This window comes from Camellia sinensis, chromosome 1 (assembly GCF_055761805.1).
Source record: "Camellia sinensis isolate YWXY chromosome 1, ASM5576180v1, whole genome shotgun sequence".
NCBI classification, from domain to species: Eukaryota; Viridiplantae; Streptophyta; class Magnoliopsida; order Ericales; family Theaceae; genus Camellia; species Camellia sinensis.
In genome coordinates this window covers 24,436,828-24,461,026 of record NC_138961.1, presented here as the reverse complement: position 1 = coordinate 24,461,026, position 24,199 = coordinate 24,436,828, and the positions used below count along the sequence as shown (strand labels likewise).

At 36.2% G+C, this 24,199-nt stretch overlaps 2 protein-coding genes and 1 long non-coding RNA gene across 3 annotated transcripts; 2 read left to right on the top strand and 1 right to left on the bottom strand.

Moving 5' to 3' along the window:
* Window positions 1-10,751: 10,751 nt before the first annotated feature.
* Window positions 10,752-20,552, top strand: LOC114289305 (sporulation RMD1-like protein, putative (DUF155)). The gene is made up of 7 exons (XM_028233000.2): window positions 10,752-11,249; window positions 13,136-13,247; window positions 14,378-14,537; window positions 15,419-15,567; window positions 15,646-15,797; window positions 19,971-20,085; window positions 20,239-20,552. Exons 1-7 carry the CDS (start codon window positions 10,834-10,836, stop codon window positions 20,377-20,379), a joined length of 1,245 nt encoding a protein of 414 aa, XP_028088801.2. The 5' UTR covers window positions 10,752-10,833; the 3' UTR covers window positions 20,380-20,552.
* Window positions 20,553-20,592: 40 nt separating this feature from the next.
* On the top strand, window positions 20,593-23,855 carry LOC114289307 (uncharacterized). The gene is made up of 4 exons (XR_003638553.2): window positions 20,593-21,331; window positions 21,451-21,547; window positions 21,643-23,285; window positions 23,652-23,855. It is a non-coding gene; the product is annotated as an uncharacterized LOC114289307 (long non-coding RNA).
* On the bottom strand, window positions 21,360-23,775 carry LOC114289304 (uncharacterized). Its single transcript, XM_028232999.2, has 3 exons — window positions 23,365-23,775; window positions 23,127-23,282; window positions 21,360-23,042 (listed from the first exon to the last, which is right to left on the bottom strand). Exons 1-3 carry the CDS (start codon window positions 23,719-23,721, stop codon window positions 21,570-21,572), a joined length of 1,986 nt encoding a protein of 661 aa, XP_028088800.2. The 5' UTR covers window positions 23,722-23,775; the 3' UTR covers window positions 21,360-21,569.
* Window positions 23,856-24,199: the final 344 nt, after the last annotated feature.

Genomic DNA, 24,199 nt, shown 5'->3' with positions numbered 1-24,199 from the left:
TAAAGCTAACTCGACCTATGGGGCTGCCATACAAAGTTCAAGCAGGGGTGGTTTTGAAGCAATCTCTATACCCCTGGGTATTTAAACCAGACTTTAGTCTCGGAAATTCCAAACATTTGCGTTCTAGGCTTTGCCATTCGAATTCTAGTTTCCACCGTCTAAGTTGATCTTCTAAGAACTCACTACAAACACAGTTAGGTAGCTATACCAGACCGTCAGATGTCGTTCGGGCACGACTAACACCAAAAGAATTACACCTTTAGAGGATTTAAAGTCTCCTAGACGTCACATAAAGCACAACAAGAATAAATAAAAATAGAATCAAATAGAAATGAAGGAAAAGAGAACAACACATCAATCTCTCAATCATAGTATAAAGGGTCCATCAAAGCAATAGACTCAATCATATCCCCATTCCCAATCCCCTCTATATAAGGCTTTAGTCTTTGGCCATTCACTTTGAAAGTGTGGCCATTCCTTGGATCTTGCACCTCAACGGCGCCATGAATAAATGCCCCTACAACCACAAAGGGACCGTCCCATCTTGATCTAAGCTTGCTCGGAAAGTGTCTCAATTTTGAGTTAAAAAGCCATACTTTTTGGTTGGGTTCAAAGGATTTTCTATTAATGTGTTTATCATGGAATTCCTTAGTTCAAGCTTTAAAATTTTTTGAACTCTCATATGCATCATTTCAAATTTTCTCCAGCTCATTGAGTTGCAATTTCTAGTTGAGCCTAGTCGTGGCCATATCGAAGTTAAAGTTCTTTATGGCCCACAACGCTCGGTGCCCAAGTTCAACCGGAGGTGGCAAGCTTTGCCAAACACAACCCTATATGGTGACCCAATAAATGTCTTATAAGTAGTGCGGTAGGCCCATAATGCATCAATCAAGCGTTTTGACCAATCTTTCCTATCTGGCCTCACCGATTTCTCTATTATGTGCTTCACCTCCCTATTAGAGATTTCCACTTGGGCACTAGTTTGAAGGTGGTAGGGAGTGCCCACTTTATGAGTGATAAAGTATTTCTTAACTACAAACTCAGAGAACCGGTTACAAAAATGCGGACCTTGATCACTTATTATGGCTCTAGGAAACCCGAAATGACTAAATATGTTTTCATGCAAGAATTTGATTACTACTTTATGATCGTTTGATCGGGTAGCTATTGCCTCCACCCACTTAGACATATAATCCACTGCCAAGAGAATATACTCAAATTCTAACGACAACGGGAAAGGGCCCATAAAGCCAATCCCCTAAACATCAAAGATCTCTACCACAAGAATAGGGGACATTAACATCATGTCACAATGAGATATCGACCCCATATGTTGACAGCGCAAACAAGTTCTATAAAATTGATGGGAATCTTTAAAAATAGTGGGCCAATAAAACATACTTTGTAAAACCTTGGCGGCTGTTTTATGCCCCCTAAAATGATCGCCACATAGAGAAGAATGACAAAATGTAAGAATGCTATGCACTTCACTCTCCAGCACACACCGTCGGATCACTTGGTCGGAGCAATATTTAAACAACTCCGGATCCTTCCAAAATAATACCTGATTTGCGAATATAATCAGTCTTTGTCTTGCTTAGACCAATTTTTAGGAATTTGCCCAATGGCCAAGTAATTCACAATATGTGCAAACCACAGAGGGCTCACTCATGACACCACAAGAAGTTGTTCGTCCGGAAACAAATCATACAAAGTTAAAGGGTCACTATTATACTCAACAAGGACTCGAGAGAGGTGATCCACCACCACATTCTTAGATCCTTTCTTATCTTGGATCGCTAAGTCAAATTCCTGAAGCAACTATATCCATCTAATTAACCTAGGTTTTGTTTTTTTCTTTGATAGTAAATACCGCAAAGCTGCATGATTAGTGAAAACTATGACCTTGGAGCCTAGGAGATAAAACCGGAATTTATCTAAGGCAAAGACCACAGCTAGCAACTCTTCCTCGATAGTAGTGTAATTCAATTGTGCATCCGAGAGAGTGCGACTAGCATAGTATATAACATATGGTGCCCTATTGACCCTTTGGCCCAATACAACCCCAACAGCATAACCTAAGGCATCACACATGATTTCAAAGAGAAGTAACCAATCCGGTGATTTCATGATTAGGGCGATAGTAAGAGGCCACTCTCAGTGTTTCAAAGGCTTTCAAACATGCCTCATCAAAGATAAAAGGTGTGTCCTTAGCAAGTAAACTACACAAATGACGTGATATTTTACTAAAGTCTTTGATGAACCTACGGTAAAAACCTGCATGCCCTAGGAAAAACCTAATTTGACGCACATAATTAGGGGGAGGAAGGCCTACAATGAGGTCAACCTTAGCTTTGTCAACCTCTATGCCTCAAGGGGACATAATATGTCCCAACACTATACCCTCAAGAACCATAAAATGGCTCTTTTCCCAATTCAAAATCAGGTTTGTCTCCACACAACAACTAAGGACTTTGGTTAAGTTTTGGAGACATTTCTCAAAAGACGGCCCAAACATAGAGAAGTCATCCATGAAAACCTCTAAAAATTTCTCCACTATGTTAGAGAAAATGGCCATTATACACCGTTGAAAAGTCGCCAGTGCATTACATAGCCAAAGGGCATGCGCCTGTAAGCAAAAATGCCAAAAGAGCAAGTGAACGTGGTCTTTTCTTGGTCAGCGGGGTACACCGGGACTTGATTATACCTCAAGTAGCCATCAAGAAAACAATAAAAACCCTGCCCCGCTAACCTCTCAAGAATTTGATCAATAAATGGCAAAGGAAAACGATCATTCCTAGTCATGGAATTCAATCTCCTATAATCGATACATACTCGCCACCCAGTAGTGGTTCGTGTGGGGACCAACTCTCCTCGCTCGTTCTCTACTAAGGGTGAGCATGGTCCGGATTGGTCCGGATTAAGAGAAAACCAGGACCAATCCGTTATCTACGATTCTTGAAAAATTAAAACCAATTCAGCCGTTTAAATTGTGGAACCAATCCGAACCAATCCGTTGAAACACGGATTGGATCGGTTTACGACCACAGATTTAAATGATTAAATAACAAAAAAAAAAATAGACAACAATATAAGTAAATTGACAAAAATATTGAAAATGAGGGAATGCAATCCCAGCAGCTTAGGCCATATTCTGCCAGTAAAGAGGCTTATCAAAAATATATAAATCAGTATCTCAATTAAAATTTCATATCCTAATGCCTTAAAAGAAGTAATAGATATATGCATACAACAAAAGGTGGGAGGTGGCAATGAGGGAATGCAATCTTAACTATGACCAGAAAACATATCCCATAGACCATACAGCTTGATACACATGTGAGCATGTCATATTCTCTGAACACTGTCCGAATTAAATAATGCTCAATAGAATAGAAGATAACCTTGAGTGCCAACTGAGCATACCTTCTCTTTAGTCCTCAGCTTATTTATAAGATCCATTGAACCCCCGAGTTTCCGGAGCTCCTTATTAGCTCTTGAGTACTCTGCTTGTGAGGCTTTTGGCTGTCTTCAATCAACACACAAATACACATGATTAAATTCGGTTCAATAACCAAAGGGCATAAGCAAAGCAAGGATCTATAAAAAAATTCAAATCAATCAAAAAGCACATAGAAAGAATTCCCTTAGAGCATTCTTCAAACAATTCCCTTGATCTGTTTGCCTACAATCAAAATTTAACATCATATTCTAAGTAGTTTACAGTTATAGTGACTAAACGTGATTACTAGTTACACCATCAAAAGAAATGGCAGAAACCCAGGAATGATTATTACCTGATTTATGAGACCCAAAAGATAAGTACTCATGTTCTCAATAGCCAAGAACCTTTTTTCCATGATTTTGATTAAATCAAAAGATAGTTGAGGTTGCAATTCTACCCTTTTTAAATGTTCAATCGATCATAACCAAAGTAAAAGTTCAATGAGTAAGACGGTATTGAGCTTTTCAAGATAAAAATAAGTGTAAGCAACATCACAAAGACATGAACATTGTGAAAAGGGACATTAAATCAATATCAAACACAAACAGCTATAGATGACATGAAAGAGAGAAAGGAACAGCACACCGATCTGATATGAGATGGAGACAACAGCTATAGCTACCGATCTGATCTGAGATGGATGATCTGGGAACAAAAGAACAAAAATAGTGTCACCGAGAGAGAGAGAGAGAAAGAGAGAGAGAGAGAGATAGAGAGAGAGAGAGAGAGATAGAGAGATGGTGGATGAGAACACCGAGAGAGAGAGAGAGAGAGAGAGAGAGAGAAAGAGAAAAAGAGAGAGAGAGACGAGCAGCACACCGATCTGATCTGAGATGGATGAGAGTGTGAGAGAGAACTCAGTCTGAGATGAGAAAGAGAAGAGAAAGAGAGACACCATCGACAGAGAGATAGATGAGATAAGAGTAAGAGACAATGAACTAAATGAGGCGTGAATGAGTGAGGCGTGAATTAGGTTACATTTTAGTTTTTATATGAGACAAGAAATTATATTGAGTGGAAAGGTATATAGTATAAATATAGATTATTTCTAGATGGTCCGGATCGGTTCCAATCTGGAACCGAACCACGGATTCAAAAAATCAATCCAAACATATCGGATTGGATTGGACCAGATCAGATTACGGATTTTACGGATTCCTTACTCAGCCCTATTCTCTACAACAGTGATGCCTGATTTCTTGGGCACCACTTGTTTGGGACTTACCCACTTGCTATCCGAGATGGGGTATATAATACCCGCATCTAACAATTTTAACACATCTCTTTCTACAACCTTCTTCATGTTGGGATTACGTCTCTGTTGCATTTCACGAGAAGGTTTGACATCCTTCCCTAGATGTATATGATGCATGCACATAGAGGGATCTATCACTTTCAAATCGGCCACCGACCACCCTATAGAACTCTGATGTGCCATAAGAACACTCATTAATTGACTTTCCTGCTCTGTAGTTAAGTCAGATGAAATGATGACATGTAAAGTATCCTTTTGCCCTAAAAAAACATACTTGAGTGTGGCCGGGAGTGGCTTCAACTCAAGTGTAGGTGGTGTGACTAAAGATGGTATGGCAGACTCTCTAGATAGAGGAGGAAGGGACTCAAATCAAGTTTTCCATGGAGGGAAATCCGATGTAGAATAAAAATTAAGGCATTCACCTCTTCAACTGATCCATCAATATCAAAATCTTTGAACCCAAAATGAGCTAGACAAGCCTCTAGAGGGTTCTCTACAAGAATGGAGAGTAAAGCCTCCTCCACAATCCTATCCACAATATCCACAAATAAACACTCCTCTCTTTCATGGGGTTATTGGGATACTTGGAAAATATTGAGTTTCACTTGCATATTCCCGAATGAAACTTCCATAACCCCGGTACGACAATTAATATATGCATTGGCCGTAGCCAAGAAAGGTCGACCTAAGATCACCGGGATTTGTTTCCTAGAGCTAGCTATCGGCTCCATATCTAAAACCAAAAAGTCAATAGGAAAATAAAACCTATCGACCTTTACTAGCACATCTTTAATCATGCCACGTGGCACTTTGAGGGACTGGTCAGCCAACTGGAGAGTAACAGTAGTGGTCTTCAACTTGCTAAGCCTGAATTGTTTGTACACAGAGTACGACAACAAATTGACACTAGCCCTTAAATCTAACAAGGCCTTATTAATGAAATGGTCCCCTATAATGCATGTAATGGTTGGGGCACCTGGGTCTTTAAGCTTAGGGGGTGTGTCATTCAATAGGATGGAACTTCCTTGCTCTGTGATTACGACCTTTTAGGACATGTGTGTCCTAGATTTACGCTTTTGCATACAAAGGTCCTTCAAAAATTTAGCATAGGAGGGTACTTGCTTAATCGTCTCCAACAGGGGGAGGTTAATTTTAACTTGTTTAAAAACCTCCATCATCGCTTCTATGGATGCCACATTCTATTAAAAGGAGACGGTGTATCAAGGCATTGGGGAAAGGGTGCCTTAGGCACATAGGGTGCCTTAGGCTCATGTGAAGTGTTACGGACTAAGGCCTCGTTTGGGAACCTTTCCTTTTAGTCAAAAAGTCAAAAAGTTACTAAATTAGCCAAAAAGCCAACAATCCATACCAAAAAGTCAAAGATTTTCTTTTCTCTCTACTTTTTGCACATCTTTTCGTAAAAAGCCAAAAAGTCATCCCAAACATACTAGTTTTTTTTAGTTCATATTTTAGCCAAATAGCCAAAAAATTACTAAATTAGCCTGTTCTCAAACGAGGCCTAAGTCATCCCCTTTAGGTGTTTCTCCCTCACCCTTGCTCTCATTGGGTGTACCACCACGGTCACCCTTCTTAGCTCTAGTTACATCAGACGCAACTAGTCGAGGCTTTAACTTCCTTCCACTTCTCAAGGTAATCACCGCTTGCACCTACTCATGGTGCTTTCCGTTCCCACCCGACCCCTCTGCCCCATATTGACCCTTAGGGTTGGCCACAGTCTAACTTGGTAATTTTTCCTCCTTTCTCCTATTCATGTTATTAGCCATTTGACCTAATTGGGCCTCTAGCTTGGCAATGGAGTGAGTATGTGAATGAACTACTGGTGCTAACCCCTTAAGTTCTGGGAGAACTTTTAACACCTGAGTCTCAAAGGCCGAGTTGCCATGAGGAATATGCGGGCGTTGTAGTTACCGATAAGGTTGTGGTGGTCGGTAAGAAAATTGGTTGACAAAATTATTAAAATTTTGCCTTGGTGGTGAAAGATTGTAAGAAGTGCCTTGTGAAGGTGGTCTCCATGAAAAATTATGGTGATTTCTCAATCCCGGATTATATGTATTGGAACATGGGTCATTACTCGGGTTGGAGAATCCTTGAGCCGCATTCACATGCTCTTGGATTAATTTCGGAAATTGTGATGTCGAAGGGCACTCACTCAAGCCATGAGTATGGCTTGTACAAATAGCACATGCCTTGTGAAATTGAGGCTGATTTTGCTGTGCAGGGCCATGTCCCAAAGCTAATAATTGGTCCATCTTGTGGAATAATGCCTCGACCTGTTGGGCTAACTCTAGGTTTTGCCTTACCTTATAAATGTCCCATCTTTTCAGGGCTCCAACTACTAATTGCCAGACTTGTCGGGCTGCAGAGGCATAGTGAAGGGAATTATCACTTAAGTTCTCAAATAGTTGCCATGGCTCAGTGTCATTTTTGGACATGAATGTCCCACCACAAGAAGAATCCACCATTTGGCAGTGAGGCTCAGTTAAGCCATAGTAAAAGGTCTGAACAAGTTGCCAATCAGGCACTTGGTGGTGGGGACACTGTTGGAGAAGGTCACGAAGTCTTTCCCATGTCTCATGAAATTGATCGTCATCAATTTGAGCAAAATTGGTGATAGCTCACCTGAGTTGGTAGGTCTTACCAATGGGAAAGTACTTCTTCAAAAATTTCGGCTATAATTGGTCCCAAGTTTTGATAGAATTGGTAGGTAAGGAGTTCAGCTAGTGTTTGGCTTTGTCCTTTAATAAAAATGGAAACAAACGCAACATTAGGGCTTCATTGGTGAAATTCTGGATCCTCACTGTAGAGCAAATTTCCAGAAATTTATTCAGATGTTTGTAAGAATCATTATGAGCTACTCCATGGAATGATGGAAGCATTTGGATGGTGCTGGACTTAATCTCATAATAAGCAGTAGTGGTGTCGAGTAACTGGATGCATGATGGTAATGTATATGCAGTGGGTGTGAAGTAATCCTTAAGGGTCCGGTTGGGCCCATTTAGGCCACTCGGGTTTTGCATCTCTATTGGTTTGAAGTATGGATAAGGGTATTCAAGCCTAGGAACACGGGAAGAGGCTCTAAGTTTCCTAAGAGTCCTTTATAGTTCAAGGTCCAAATTCCAGAATTCAGGGCGACAAGAATGGCGCCCGTGCATACACTACACTACACACACACACACACACACACTAAGTTACGACTCTGTGCATTAAGTTATGAAAGCAAAATACCAAAAAAAAGAATACTTACAGCGATTTAACGAAAACACTTTACTCGTCTTGCGGGTGCTTGACGTGTAAACGTTATCCCCAATTTCCACTTGAGCTCTCTAGTTGTAGCACTTTTGGTGCTTTGTTTGCAAATATTTGCTTTTGTATTATTTTTTTTAAAGCACTTTGGTGTTACGGTTTGTTTTTAAAGCTCGATTGCGCTCACCTCGCACTTCAGTGATGACTCCAATTGCAAACACTTTGCACACTTAGCAACATTAAAATATAAAATCCTAAACTAAAAATTAAAATAAAATTGTAACTTTAAATTAACTAATTTCGCTAGAAGTTTCCAACAACGGTGCCAAAATTTGATGGGTCGTTACACACACCAAATATAAACACTAAATTATATTTCTTTTAAAATAATGGTAAGTCCAGGTATTGATCCACAGGGACAATTGTGAAATTAAACTAATTTAATTGCTAAATTCCTAAATTAATTTTGATTAAAAAGATTGATGGATATTATGACTAAACGAGAATTAAATAAAATTGAGAAATTAAATGGACAATTAAAATTAGGGTTTGAGATACTAATTTTTGAAAAAATATTAAGGCAAAGAATTCATCACTAACCACATAAATAAGACTTAACAACGACCATCAATTGCAATCTGATTTGAACTACCCAATATTTCACAACTACAAGTTTGAAATATTGATCAAGAGGATGGTTGTGTTCAACGTACAGGCACGAGTTATCTCAAGTAGCACGAGGCGTTTGCTTTAAACTATGATAGCAACACGATCCATCTCTCGTAGCATGACTCGTCTCATACTTTGAACATAACGACAAATAAAACTAATGTATGGAAAGCATTAAACAATCACAGAGCGTAAAACACTTGAAGAAATGAAAAAAGAAAAATATTATAAACTTCTAAAGTATCCATACAGTTATTTAAACTATTTCATAATCAAAGCTTTAAGAAAAATTTCTTTACATTGCTAGGGTTTCATCAAAACTCTAAAATTGACTAGCCACTCATGGAGGAGTGGGAAGAGGAAGGGGAAGAGAAAGAAGCCCCTATGGAAGTTGTCCTTCAAGCTTGAGGAGAATCACTATTTTCAAACCCTAGCCTTCATTTTTCTTCAAAAAAATTTCGAACCCTTTTACAACCCCTTTTCTTCCTTTTATTCCTAGTAGAATAGACTGAAAATTTCACGCACGCAACCCTAGGTGGGCTGCTCGAACGCCCATGTGGGCCACACGTACGGCAGGACTTGGCTAGGCTTTTTTGTTCCTCGCACGGAGAATCTGCTTTCGCGTCTTTTTTGATTGAATTTGTGTGTTACCTGCAAAATCTGTACAAATGCACAAAACACATCTTCTCCACAAAATAAACAATATTGAAAGACTAAAAATGTAACTTAAGTGACCTCAATGTGGTACCTTTCGGCCTACATCAGTATTTGTTCAAAATTAAATAATGTTAAAAAAATTAAAATTTTTAATACATGTTTTAAAAATTATATTAAAATATGTAAAATATGTATATAAATATATAAAAGTGTGTAAGAATATGTAAAATGTCTATTAAATTTTTTATTTTTGAACATTATTTAATTTTTAGCCAATAGCCTTTTCTTTTCTTTTTTTAAATACAAAGAAAATCAATAATCATTTGGTCAAAGATTTGTGGAGAAATTATTATTTAAAAAAAAAAAGACGGGATTTGACCGTTATAACAAAATAAATTTCGTAGTTTTAATTTTATCAATTTAAATAATAATATTTTGATTTATTTTCAATCTAAACTATTTGTCTAATTTTATTAACTAAAACTAATTAAAAAATGATATTTTAGATATTAAACTCAATAAAAAATAGTATTTTAGACATTTTACATGTACTTATTTGAGTTTAATAGCTAAAATAGATTTTTTATATCTTTTTTATTTACTAAAAATAGACAAATAGTATAAATTAAAAACGAATTAAAAAAAAATTAAAACCTCAAAATTTATTTTATCACTAAGATTAAACTCTGAGATTTTTTTTTTTTTTTTTGGTGATTTGTCTAAGATTTTTTTGTTGGTTCATTTGAGCCAAACTTTGACCCAAGAGACTCTTTTAAAAGTCCAATATTACTTTTTTGGTGATTTGTCTAAGATTTTTTGTTGGTTCATTAGAGCCAAACTTTGACCCAAGAGATACTTTTAAAAGTTCAATATTACTTATACACAATAAAATTAAAAATAAAAAAATAAAAATAAATTACAGATCCAAAATATTCTTTCATCTATCCATATTTATATTTATTTTAATATTTTAAATCATAATTATTATTTATTTTTATAGATGAATAAATAGATAAATGACATCCATTAACTTAATATTTTATAAATATATTTTAAAATATCAACGATTTTATATTATAAAAATGAACCAAAAATAAACCCTATAAATAGAAAAATGACATCCATTAACTTAATATTTTTCAAATATCTACCTATCTATCTATCTATTGTTTCTTATGTTGGCAGGTGTTTACTTTTTTATTTGAAATAAAAAAAAAAATCACATAAATGAGAGAAAATTATTTGAACCTTAAATTTATATTAAATGAATAAAATTTTTATCATTTAACTAATACAAATATATGATAAATATTTTATTTTATTTTTATTTATTTAAATACCGCTAACATCTTAAAATATCAACGATTTACATTATAAAAATGAACCAAAAATAAACCCATGACAGTGGCCCGAGGGTTTTACACAATTTTTTAAGTTTTAGAACCATCGAGTCTCCACAATTGCATAGAGACAAGATGATCAGATGAATAATATGTGGAGACACCGTTCAATCGACGCTCACATGAAGACTATCCTCCTTCTTCCCTCTCTCTCATCTTCAACCTCATCGCCATTCTCACCATCATCAACAACAATCAAAGCTTTCAGAACTCTCTTCACACTCTCAAACCCTAGCTCAAGTCTCCTTCCACCGCCGAAGCCTCGCTTTTCCTTTATCCCTCTTCCCAAATCCCCAATTATTCACTGGACTTCGCATCCTCGCAATCACAGTTTCGGCTTTGTCGTCGCCAAATGCATTTCGCCGATTTCGTCGGCGCAGATATTGGAGTGGGACGAGACTGTCTCGTGCTCGCAGGTTGGGGATGGTAACAATGGGGTTGTGAGTGAGCAGGACACGAAGCCCTCTATTGCTGTTAGGGCTTTTTTCTTCTCTACAAGGTTTGTTCTCTCTCTCTCTCTCCCCCCGTGGATAAGCTTAACATTTAGGCTCAGTTTGTTTCGCCGCAGAAATATTTTGCCTAATTTTTTTTTTGTTTGATTGACAACATTTGGGTATAAGGTTAAGTTTCATTACTTGCATACACATGGTCATATATGGTTAAATAATTGATGGGAATTAGTTTTTAGAATTGTCTCCGTTTGGTTTAGTTTTTGAAGTTTTGAGTTGTATTTTGAAAGATTGAGTTAGTTGAAAAGTGTTTTGAAATTTGAAAATTTGTTTGGTTATAAGTTTTGAAAATAGTTTTTTGAATGATTTGTAGGTTTTTTTTTTTTTTTTTTTTTTGAATAGATGGGTGTGAGAAACTTTGATTGATTAATGAGTAGAAATGTAAGAAAAGGAGCGAGGAGAGAGAGGGAGGGGGGAGAGAAAATGTGATTGATTGGTTTATTAATAATAAAAAAAAAAAAAAGAGAAGGAAAGAGAAGGGAGGAAATTGGCTTTTGAGTTGTACTTTGAAAACTAGTTAACCAAACAAACTTTTCAATTTTTTCATCCAAATCATGTTTTAAATCAAATGAAACACTAATTTTTGTTGCATTCAATCATTGTCTCATTTTATTCTTGAGTAGTGATATAAAAACAAAATTTATATATAATGTGTCATATTTATATTCACAAATTGAAAGTCAAAATTCCCATTACTTGTGAAGCACGGATATTTCAAATAAGGTGATGTATCCGTATCGTATTCATATCGGATACCGATACTCTTTGTATACTCGCGGATATGTATCGGATACTTATTAAAAGTATCGGATACTTCTTAATTATTTTTTCATTAATTTTGGAGTATCGAATACTTAATTTTGAAGTATCGAATACTCCAAATCATGTTTACTTGTTTTATGAAATTAGAATTGTAACATTTCTTGCATAGTAATATAATATAATATAATTGCAAGTATAAACATAAGAATATTTTTCTAGTACTTTGTTAAATTCTTCGATAAGAAGAGCATAATGAGTTAAATAATAGAATTTATCAAATTGATGGATCCTAATTATTTCATGCATGTCCCCTATAACTATATAGAAAGTAAGAATTAACAAGAGAATATAACAATGGTAAAATTAAATATCAATAAATAAATAAGCAGGTAAATTTGAATACAATATTTTTCACTAGTGTCAAAGGAAAAAGTATAAGGACAAGTTGTGAATTGTTCTATTATTGTAATATAAATTTATTAAACTTGATATTGAAATGAAATATTTGCAAGACCTATTAAAAATTTAAAAAGTAAATAAGCTACTAGCTTAAATTAATACAAAATTCTTAAAGGTTAGTATTTTGCATTATAAAATTACATTGTGGTTTCCCAATGTTCTTTAGCTTACGTGTAACTCACTATTAATAATTTTAAAAAATATATTTTTCACAAACGTATCCTAGCCATACCGGTATGCTATTTTTTTAAGTTTTATTGTATCACCATATCCGTAGTGTATCGTATCCGTATCTATGCTTCTTAGCCCATTACTATATTTTATAATTGTAAGTGTCGCTGCCACATCAGCTGTGTTCAATTCTACATGAAAATTATGCATGTATACAATTTTTCTTTATTCTTTTATTTATTTATTTTTAAAGTTTACTCTATACTTGGTTCTTTATAATGATTTTTGTTGTAGAAAATATTTTAAGTGTTAACCAAACACTGGAAAAAAAAAAAAAAAAAAAAAAAAATTTGTTTTATGGGAATAATCATTTTACATGAAAAATATGTTACGACAAAACAAACGAAGCCTTGTTTCTATTTATTTTGATAAACATGTGTTGTAGGATTTGAAAAACTGAATTTCATGATGATCTTCGGTGCAGTGTGGATTTGAGAAGCTTAGTTGAACAAAACAAACCCAATTTCATTCCGCCTACATCCCGTATGACTAATTATGTTGTGTTAAGATTTGGCAATGTTAAGCCCGAGCCCAATGTAAGTTATTCTTCTAGCTTCATTGATTCAGTTGCGTTTTGTGGTTAATTTGAATTATTGATGCATTATATGTTCCGAGTATGATTTATATTATGCTCTATTTGGTTGATTGTAGGCTCTCCTATTGAATGATCATTCCTTATAATGGTGAAAGACGATTACATTTGCAATGTATTTTCATTATTTTTTTAGTCAACCAAACATGAAATGGACAATTTGATGGAATAATCATTCCATTCCAGTGAACAAAACACTATTTTACAGTCTCAACTCAAGTGGAATGTTATTGTGTATTTAAAGTTCTTCTTCTTTCTAGCTTAATTGATTCAGTTATAATTTGTTGGTCAGTTCAAATTATCAATTCTTTAGATGCTGTAAGTATGGTTTCCAATAGTCTCAAGCGGGATGCTATTGTGAATTTTATTTAGGTATTTATCTCTTTCTTTGATAAGTATTTAGGCATTTATTCTGTTGATAGTTAGCGTCAAACATATATTTGAAAAGTTAAATGGGAAGGTGTTTGATAAAATATTCACCATCAGTAAGATGCTATAACTTCATTGTGTGTCTCACTAATTGAAGCTTAATGTGTCCATCATTGAGATAGAAAATTTTAACGCATGTGGCTGGGAAATTGGGAATCATATCACTGTCATATCGTCTCGCATGAGATGCCTTAGCAGTCATATTCCTTTTAGGGTGTGATCATTATTTCTAGAAGGAGAAGGAAAGCATTTAACTTTTTATAGTTCAGTAGGATGGTCCTTTTGCAACATTCAAATTTGATCAATCAAATAAAGTAGCTTAAGACCTTAGCATATTCATCTTTAACTACCACTTAGTTTTAATGCATTAAACAACAAAGTTGAACTGCCCTTATTTGAAGGGAGTCCACAAAGTTTTTGTTTTCATATTGTACTTTGTTTATATCACACATTGTGTTATCCGCTTTCTTGAAAAGCATGGAAATAATACTGAAGCTGAGACAATGCAATGTATGATATACATTGTATCTGCTTCTTATCATATATGGTACATGTTACCCTGAAACTTTTGAATTTTCCCATGCGATACATCGAACTGCATGTGCTTTTTTCTTGCTGAAAGCTGTGTTATGTGCTTCATTTCAGGATGTGGGTGTCAATTTAAGTGGAAGTGACTGCTGTTACATGGTAGTTTTCCAGTATGGCTCAATTGTCCTGTTTAATGTTCGTGATCATGAAGTCGACAGATATCTGAAAATTGTAGAAATACATGCTTCTGGGTTGCTCCCCGAGATGAGAAAGGATGGTGAGATTTGACATAGAGTATCATATAGTTTGATTATGGAATTCAAGTGTCTAATACCTATTCATTTAAATTCTTTTCATAGTTACTTTTCATCTGTGATGTCATATGAACAAAACAAGCAATCTTCATTTTGAATCATTGATAATCGTAAGATTAGCATGAGATTTGTTAGCGATAATATAAGAACAAAAGAATTTGAAGGTGTTGTATTTATTTATTTATTTATTATTATTATTATTATTGCCATTTATGAAGATGCAAAAATGTGTGCATTCACAAGGCAACAAATGGTAGTATGGTAAAGTGTCAAGTACGATTGGCAGTGGGCTGGGTATGGGAGAGGGGAGCTGGGAAGGGGATTGCGGAATTGAGAGAGGGTCACAGTGATCTGAGGTGGTGGCTGTGGCCGTTGAAGTGATGGTTATAGTGGGGTGGAATTAGGGATTGAAAGGATTGAGGGGTGTAATCAGAATTTGGGAGGTTAGCGATGAGGTATTATTGGAAATATGAGAGGTGTAAAGAGATAAAAGATAATAGTGTGATTAGAAATTCTAAAACAAGCATCATCCGATTCTCAATCCCAGAGTTAACATTCAAAGACTGCTTCGTGATACCAACAAAATCTCCCCACTCGGCTAATATTCACTGCTCTGTGATACCAATTTTGCTTTATAGTTTATTATACTAGAGAGAACTTGATTCTTTTATACTGTTTTTGTCGTGCTTTTGGTTAAGGCATTACATTCGGTTGTTTATCTTATTATTTGTTGTCATTATATATATATATATTTTTCCTGAAGGCTGTGTGTGAATTGTGTTAGATGCTTACTTTTCATATTTGAAACAGTGGAATGAAATTTGTTTTGTGTTTGAAAATGTAGAGTATGAGGTGAGAGAGAAGCCGGCTTTAAACACATGGATGCAAGGTGGATTAGATTACATAATGTTGCAGTACTTGAATATTGATGGAATCCGTACTATTGGCAGTGTTCTTGGTCAAAGTATTGCTCTTGATTACTATGTACGCCAGGTATGTATCATATTGGGTTATTAGTTTCTAGATTGTATGTTTCTGCTATTAAGGTTTTTCCCTCAACACTTCCCGTAGGTTGATGGGATAGTTGCAGAATTCACTGATATAAATCGTGGGATGGAAAAAACTGGAACCTTTACAATGGAAAGGAAAAAGCTTTTTCAATTAGTGGGAAAGGCAAATTCTAACTTAGCCGATGTGATTCTTAAGCTTGGACTTTTTGAGAGGTAACTTTTCAACCACAAGTATTTTTTTTATTTTTTTTTAAATATTATTTTATTATTTATTTATTTATATTAAAAGAAATCTCATTGCCATTCAAAAACAATGCTTTCATCATTTTAAAAAGTGTACTTCTATGATATCCATCAGCATTACTTTTTTTTTTTTTTTTATATTTATAACCAAACCAAACCAAACCAAACGAAGCCTTAAGTCCCATCAAATGGGGTCGGCTACATGAATCCTTCTTCTCCACGCGGCCCTATCAAAGGTCATTTCATTAGTCAAATTAAGTAGATTCATATCTCTATTTATAACGCTAGTCAACGTTAATCTAGGCCTACCCCGTCCCCTAACACTTCCATCTACCGTTACAGCATCGCATCTCTTCACTACTGCCTCTGTTGGTCTCCGTTGAATATGACCAAACCATCTCAAACGATTCTCTCTCAACTTATCTTCTATCGGTGCTACTCCTACCCATTCCCGAATACACTCATTCCTAATCCTGTCCTGTCTAGTCTTACCACACATCCACCTTAGCATCCTCATCTCAGCCACACTCATCTTATCTACATGTTGTTTCTTAGTTGCCCAACACTCCGTCCCATACAACATAGCTGGTCTAATAGCCGTTCTATAAAACTTACCTTTTAGTCTAGTGGGTATTCGTTTATCGCACAATACCCCAGACGCACTTCTCCACTTACACCATCCCGCCTTAATCCTATGGGCCACATCTGCATCAATCTCTCCCGCTGTTGTGATAATCGACCCTAAATAACGAAAATGTTCACTCTTAGGCAGTTCTTGGTTCTCAATCTTCACTTCTCCTCTGCTTTCATTGTTACTGTTACTAAATTTACACTCCATGTACTCTGTCTTAGTTCTGCTTATTCGAAACCCTTTAGATTCAAGAGCTTTTCTCCAGATCTCCAACTTTGTGTTAACTCCTTCTCTAGTCTCATCCACTAACACAATATCGTCTGCAAAAAGCATACACCATGGCACGTCATCCTGAATATTTATCGTCAACTCGTCCATAACTAAAGCAAAAAGATAAGGACTTAAGGTAGATCCTTGGTGTAACCCTACAGTGATAGGAAATTCATTTGTTTCTCCAGCTGGCGATCTAATAGTGGTCACCACCCCTTCATACATGTCCCTAATCACGTCAATGTAGCCTTTTGTCACCCCTTTCTTCTCTAACGCCCACCATATTATATCTCGGGGCACTCTGTCATATGCTTTCTCAAGGTCGATAAACACCATATGAATGTCTCTTTTCTTTTCTTTATACTTTTCTATTACTCTCCTCAAAAGATAGATCGCTTCCATTGTTGACCTACCAGGCATAAACCCAAATTGATTCTCTGACAACTCTGTTATGTCTCGCAATCGATGTTCCATCACCCTCTCCCACACTTTCATTATATGACACATTAGCTTAATTCCTCTATAGTTGTTACAATTCTGGACATCACCTTTATTCTTATAGATTGGTACTAAAATACTCTTCCTCCACTCATCTGGCATGTTCCTAGTCAACAAAATTTTGCTAAACAACCTAGTCAACCAAGCAACTCCCTTTTTACCCAAACACTTCCAAGCTTCAATAGGGATATCATCAGGTCCTAAAGCCTTATTTGATTTCATCTTCTTAAGTGCAATCTCCACTTCAAAATTTCTAATCCTGCGATAGAACCTATAGTCTTGGTTTATCGTATTACTGATTATTTCTTCCCCTATTGTCGTACTTCCATGTTCCTCATTTAACAGTTTCTCAAAATAATTCTTCCATCTTTCCTTAATCTCATCGTCCTTCACCAATACCTTAGAATCCTCACTCTTGATGCACTTTACTTGATTAAAATCTCTTGTTTTCCTCTCCCGTATCTTAGCAAGTTGGTATACCCTCTTCTCTCCCTCCTTACTATCTAGTCTAGTGTATAGGTCATCATAAACTTTCAACTTAATCTGTCTCACTACTTTCTTGACCTCCTTATTAGCCAATCTATAGCTCTTAAGGTTTTCCTCAGTTCTATCCTTCTGCCACTTTTTAAAGCACTCTTTTTTTGCCTTAACTACCGCTTGGACCTCTTCTCTCCACCACCAAGTTTCCCTAGAGCTGGGTCCCGTTCCTTTCGACTCTCCAAGCACTTCCCTTGAGATTCTCCTCATACAATTGGCCATCGAATTCCACATAGTGTTAGCATCACCTTCTAAATCCCAAGTACCTTCCTTATCCATTCGATTCTTAAATATTTCTAGTTTATCCCCTTTTAAGTCCCACCATCTCGTCCTACGACGCCCACCATCCTTCCTAGCTTGGTATTGCCCTCTAAAACATAAATCTAGTATCAAAATCCTATGTTGAGAGACCAGACTCTCTCCAGGAATCACCTTACAATCATTGCATTTTAGGCAGTCTACTTTTCTCACTAAGAAATAATCTATTTGGCTCTTAACTAATCCACTCTTAAAGGTTATCAAATGCTCCTCCCTCTTCTTATACATAGTATTGGCCACCACCAGGTTAGAAGCCAACGCAAAATCTAAGATTCTCTCTCCAGCCTCATTTTTGTCACCAAAACCGTATCCACCATGCACCATTTCATAACCTACTTTATCTATGCCCACATGGCCATTAAAATCTCCACCTATAACCAGGTTCTCTCCTATGGGTATCTCCTGTAAGATCTCATCCATGTGCTCCCAAAAATCCCTCTTAGTCTGATCATCTAACCCTACTTGAGGGGCATAAGCGCTAATAATGTTCACTATATTCCCTCCAATAACTAATTTAACTAGCATAATCCTATCTCCTTTCCTAATGACCGCCACCACACTTTCCACAAGACCCTTGGCAATTATGATTCCTACCCCATTCCTGCGTCTATCCTTACCACTATAATAAAGTTTAAAACCAGTATCCTCAATTTCCCTAGCTTTCTCTCCCGTCCACTTAGTTTCTTGTATGCAAGCTATACTAACTCTCCTCCTAATCATAACATCTACCAATTCCATCGTCTTACCAGTTAAGGTTCCTATGTTCCAAGTGGCTATCCTAAACCTATAGTCTTGGACTAGCTTCTTTACCCGCGCTCGTCCAGATAAACGCGGAAACCTTTGCCCATTTTTTACCGCACCCAGGCGTCGATGCGGCGCCCCTTGCTCACTTTTCGAAACACCCGGAGGAAAGAATTATATTAACATGGCTTTGTTGTGTAAAAAGATAAAGAATTATAGGAAAATTTTGAAGTAGAAAACTAGAAATGTATATAAATAAATAGGTTACTAGTAGAATTTAGAAAGAATTCTATAATCGTTTCTCGAAAGTATCTTTTTTTTTTTGAAAACGTGGTCAACCAGAAATTATTTTGTTTGCGTAAGCAGCTCTGGTCCTTTTTGAAGCTAACCCACTTGCCTTATTCATATTATTGAAACAAGATGATGAGATAATTGAAATGAAATGTATGAATAAATGGTGTTAAAAAGCAATGTAGCTGGTGACAAAATACAAAATCCCAAGGTACTAAAATCTTCTCTAATACATATAAGTCGCATATTAAGAACTTCTATAACTCGTTTTCATTTTTCCATGCATTGCTTATATATATATATATATATATATCTTGTTTCCCAAATTCAACCACATTGGGGAAGCTTCTGTTTCCACCAATCAGTCTGGCTTAATTTCTTTTTGAAGAAATCATTATTCTTGTAATTAATATTCTTATATAGAAAATAAGGTGGTTGAACTTGTGACTTAACTGCTGAAGTGGAATGGTCCTTTCTGTGGCTTGACTTATAGTTTCTTTCCCTAACCCTAAACCCTAAATTTAGAAGGAAGATAACAAGATTTGGAAACATGGAGCCTCATGCTGCTTTCTGTGTACAAGATATGGGAACAAAACCTGTGATTACTATTTTTTATTTTGACATGATATATTTTGCTATGTCCTTTCTGTTTCCTTTAATTTTTAGTCATTGCACTAGTTGTTTTTGTTGTTGTTAGTGTTATGGTAAGTCCAAACGGTATCTAGAAGAGGTAAGGGATAATTATTCATTCACATGTTTATTCTTGTAATCTTGTTCACGTTTCATTTCTTAAAATTATAACTCTTTTGCATTAAATACGTGGTTTATGGCTAATAAAGTTTTTTCGACTTATCCAGATCAGACATAGCCTGGAAGGATGCCAAATACGCTCAGATTTGGGAATATCTTAGAGATGAATTTGAATTAACTCAGAGATTTGCCAGTCTTGATTTTAAGTTGAAGTTTGTGGAGGTACTGTATAGCTGTATTGTGAATTTGTGGAGACAACTCTTGTCAGCTAGAGAATTGCCTTCTACTTCCTAATTTTTTTCGTTAGATAAGCTGGAAAACTGTATTTCTGATGTCATGCTATATTGTTTTGACATTTTAATTTTTTCCTTGCAGCACAACATCCGTTTTCTTCAGGAGATTCTTCAGAATAGGAAATCAGATTTTCTGGAATGGCTCATTATTATATTGATTGGTGCTGAAATCCTCATATCTGTGTATGATATTGCCCATAAGTCCGTGATTACGTCCCTATAGCTGTAGGCTCCACTGATGCTTGAAATCAGAGCTAAGTTTATTTGTGATTGAGGGTAGTTGCTGTGTATATACTCTCCATTTAAATCACTATATGGAATTCATAGTGCAAGTCCTTTTTGTCCCTTGTAATTTGTGATTCGGAATGTCCTTGCAAGTTTGGTGCTCTTTGATCATACGGTAGTATCCTTCTGAATTTGTGATTTTTCCTCCTCTTTTTTTTTTTTTTTTTTCACTTGTTACATGGAGAACAGCATTCTTTTCATTTCTACTGAAAATAATGCTTAATTTATTTTTGTTAAAAATGCTTATGCTATAAATCAAGAGGAATATGCATCAAAGCAATTTTTTTCCCTTGCTGTAGCCTGATTTCCCAAGGAATGTCATTAGCTAGGAGAAAATGCTTGAGTCATTGTTTATTTGTTTCTTTCTTTTTGATATTCCAATAGTATTTTAGCCTTAATTTCTCTCAATTTGAGATTTGTACAGAGTACTTTCTCCCTTGTGGTTGGCCTTCACGCCTTCACAACAATGCAGTTTTATTGCCTCATTCTTCTCTGCAACTACTGGCTCAATGTTTTCTTTGTTGTATTTGCTTGTTTATGTCATATTCCTCAAAGGTCCTTGTATTGACATTTAAGTTTGGATGACGGTTAATTTGCTGATTGCTGGTTTATATGAAACCATGATCTAGATTTGTATGGTTGTGTAAAAATGTAATGACTTTGTATCCTAACAATAATACTTGATATTGGAGGGCAAGTTCTGTTATAGTTATAGAGTTCAGCATCAGCCGATATGATTTATGAGTGATGTGCATTGGTTTTATGGGTGTGAATATGGGTTCACACTAAACACCTTGTGAAGTATTTCTGGCTTCTTGCTGCCATTTGAGCTGACTATGGCGAATTGGACCTGATCATGTGTTGTTCATAGGAGAAAATGAGCAGTACAGGTATTTTATACTATGAATTGTAGTTTACTTTCATGAACTGCTGAAGGAACTTCAATTAAATTTGATGATTCACAATTATATCTGCAATTTATCCATAGAACTATTGTTTAATTTCACAGAAATGGCTACATATATGTGAAGCTTTTGCAAGAGGTGAAAGGCCAACTTTTGGAGCACACTAGCGACTTCTGACTAGATATGAGCTGGTTATTATAGGTTGGTTTTATTTAGCTATGGATTAAAACTCGGGAATGTTGGGAGGTTCTCTGTCACCTAGTGGGCTTATATATTCATCTGTTTGCACTTTGCAGTTGATTTGTGCATAATCTCTATGGTTGGCTGTGTTGTTGCATGGAGTCGTGTATTGGAACTCAATTTGCAGGAGACGATGGAGAGGAACTTTTCCAATGATTTCCTTTTGGATGTTGCTTTTCAGTTCTCTTAGTGGGATAGCAGCAAAAAACCCCTTAATAAATTCTTTGCAAGAAGATTTTCCGTCACACATTTTGATTTTTTGGCGACTTCTCTTATCCACTTTTTCTCCTGTGTTTCTTGTTCGTTTCTCTTCATCTTTTTCTGAGTCTACCTTTGGTTGCACTCTATAGAGCTTGCTTTCTTTGTTGAACTTTAATATGTAGGCTTTATTGCACCCCTCGAACAGCCTCTCTCCTAGCGTATCGATTATGTAAATCGCATCCACTTCTATCTTGAGAACAAAAAAATGATCATTCCAACTCACAATGTAGATGTCTTCTGCCAGACTTGATTCACTGCTTTGGAGCTCCTCCCATATACTTTCAAAAGACATGGCACCTTGTAGGAGCTCTAACTGATTTGGCATATTTTCGAGTTCAAAGAAGCCTACATAGGACTTTTCATGGACCACCTTCAGTGGTCGAACTTGTGCTTGTAGGACAGTATCAAGGTCAAAGTGCTGATCTGAGAATTTCTCCTTATTAGTCTCTTCTTTGCATAGTTTTCTCCATTCCATAGACCCCTCACTGATCAATTTATCAAATTGGCATCGCAGTGGTAGTATTTCTGGGTTCTGATGCAACCAATCAGCTATAATTGCCGCTAGAACTGTGCAGGCCCCTCCACCTGATGCTTTCTCACTCCGCTGATCAATGGAAGCTAGAAATATTTCCGTTACTAGCTCCAAATTTCCATCTCTGCTTACCAACTTTCTCTTTTCCCAGTTGCCTATCTCAAACCGATCGCTGCCCTTGAATCCAAAAGATTGGAAATCACATTGGACCTGACCCTCACTTGGTTGCAAGAGTGATAGGTGGCAGCGACGGTCGTTATCGATGTCATCCCCGCCATCTTCACCATATGCTTTGTTCAAGAGTGGAGTATCTCTAGGATGATCAGGGACTCTCAAACTAATCCTTGTATTTTTCCACGAAAGAAGCTTGATTAATGAAGATTTATGCATGGCTTGGTATTGCTGGGTTTTCTCTCGGTTCTCGTCCTTGCAGCATTCAAGCTTGTCATCTACAGGGCTACGTAATAGTAGATTTGTTGCTACTAGTCTTCTGTAGCTAGGTTCAGTTTCCTCATCTGATTCTGAAGTTGAGTCATCCATGTTCCTGCTGGTTGGATTCTGATATCTCATGCATGATGATAGAGATGGTAGTAGCTGGGTTGGAGAAAGAGGATGTACAAGACTGTCGCGTATCAGTTGGAATTCGAAGGACTTGAGTTTCACCTGTAATTCAGTTCCTGGAAATTTTCTCAAAGTGTTTTGGCAGCAGGATTTGGTAATGCTATGAAAAATTTAATATCGACTTACCGTTAGTCTGGTCACAAGAGTGGAGCTTCCAATGCTGCACTTGACTGGAAATTTGATAATTTTCTCTGAAGTCTCTGTTGGACCAGCATATTTGGTGATATCCATTCTAAATTTGGCCAAAACTGATGCTCTGTTGTCTGATTCCAAACCTAAGCCCTGGTAATTTTTTCATATATAAATTTAAATCCCGATTTAATGATAAAATTTATTGGTAAAGTTGTCATGACCTTGTACTTACATGAATCTCGAGGTTGATCATCTGGCTGCTGAAAGTCTTGGAGTTCTTCATTCTCAACTTGCACTCATGATTAAAACCTTCGTTCCAACAGATGCATCCATTGGAATTTATGCACTGATTGGACGTATGATTTCTTTCGATAGTTCTTCTGGATAGATATTTCTTTCTAGGAACTGGCCATTCTATCTGTACTTTGATGGTGTAATTTTCCTTATTTGGTATTGACAAACCTTCTAGATCACATACTATGAGGTGGAGCTTGAAACCCCATGTTTCTGATGTTGCAGGTGAGATACTCAACTTTGGCATCTGGAGTTCTCGAGTTTTGCAGAGGAGTGTCTGATCTTTTTTGTTCATACTGTCTGAGGAGATGATCAGGTAAGGTCTTATAACTAATTTAGAATTGGAAAATAAGACAAAATTTTGTGTGTTGACATTTGACATGGTGAATAAAAGCATTTTCAAGTCCACTTCTTAGTATGTCAGCAAAATGTGAAAATTAGTAACCCTATTAGGGAGTGGTTTATATGTGACATATCTCCTTTTGACTTTTTCAGCACCAAACCAATTTCTTGTAGCTTTATCGTCTTCTTTTCACTGTTCTAGCTTTGCTCATTGTCTTCTAGGTACAAATAAAATAGTAGGAACGCTTCATTCTTGAACAATGGGAATTTTTTACGGTCTGATCCACTGTTTCTGTATTGAAAATCAAGGGACTAGATTCTAGATCTCTAGGACACTATCCTGTTTGGTTTAGTCCATTTTTTAGAAAATTGAGTTTTTTTCGTATTTTTTTTTTTTTAGTAAATTTTTTTTTAATATTTTAAGAAATTTT

What these genes read in the sequence shown, in the direction of transcription:
- LOC114289305 (XM_028233000.2), top strand. Translation starts at nt 10,834, where the DNA reads ATGAATAATATGTGGAGACACCGTTCAATCGACGCTCACATGAAGACT. An exon ending in GCTTTTTTCTTCTCTACAAG is followed by an intron (nt 11,250 to 13,135) that starts GTTTGTTCTCTC and finishes TCTTCGGTGCAG; the next exon opens with TGTGGATTTGAGAAGCTTAG. An exon ending in ATGTTAAGCCCGAGCCCAAT is followed by an intron (nt 13,248 to 14,377) that starts GTAAGTTATTCT and finishes GCTTCATTTCAG; the next exon opens with GATGTGGGTGTCAATTTAAG.
- LOC114289304 (XM_028232999.2), bottom strand. Translation starts at nt 23,721, where the DNA reads ATGAACAAAAAAGATCAGACACTCCTCTGCAAAACTCGAGAACTCCAG. An exon ending in TGATCAACCTCGAGATTCAT is followed by an intron (nt 23,283 to 23,364) that starts GTAAGTACAAGG and finishes AAAAATTACCAG; the next exon opens with GGCTTAGGTTTGGAATCAGA. An exon ending in CTCTTGTGACCAGACTAACG is followed by an intron (nt 23,043 to 23,126) that starts GTAAGTCGATAT and finishes ACTGAATTACAG; the next exon opens with GTGAAACTCAAGTCCTTCGA.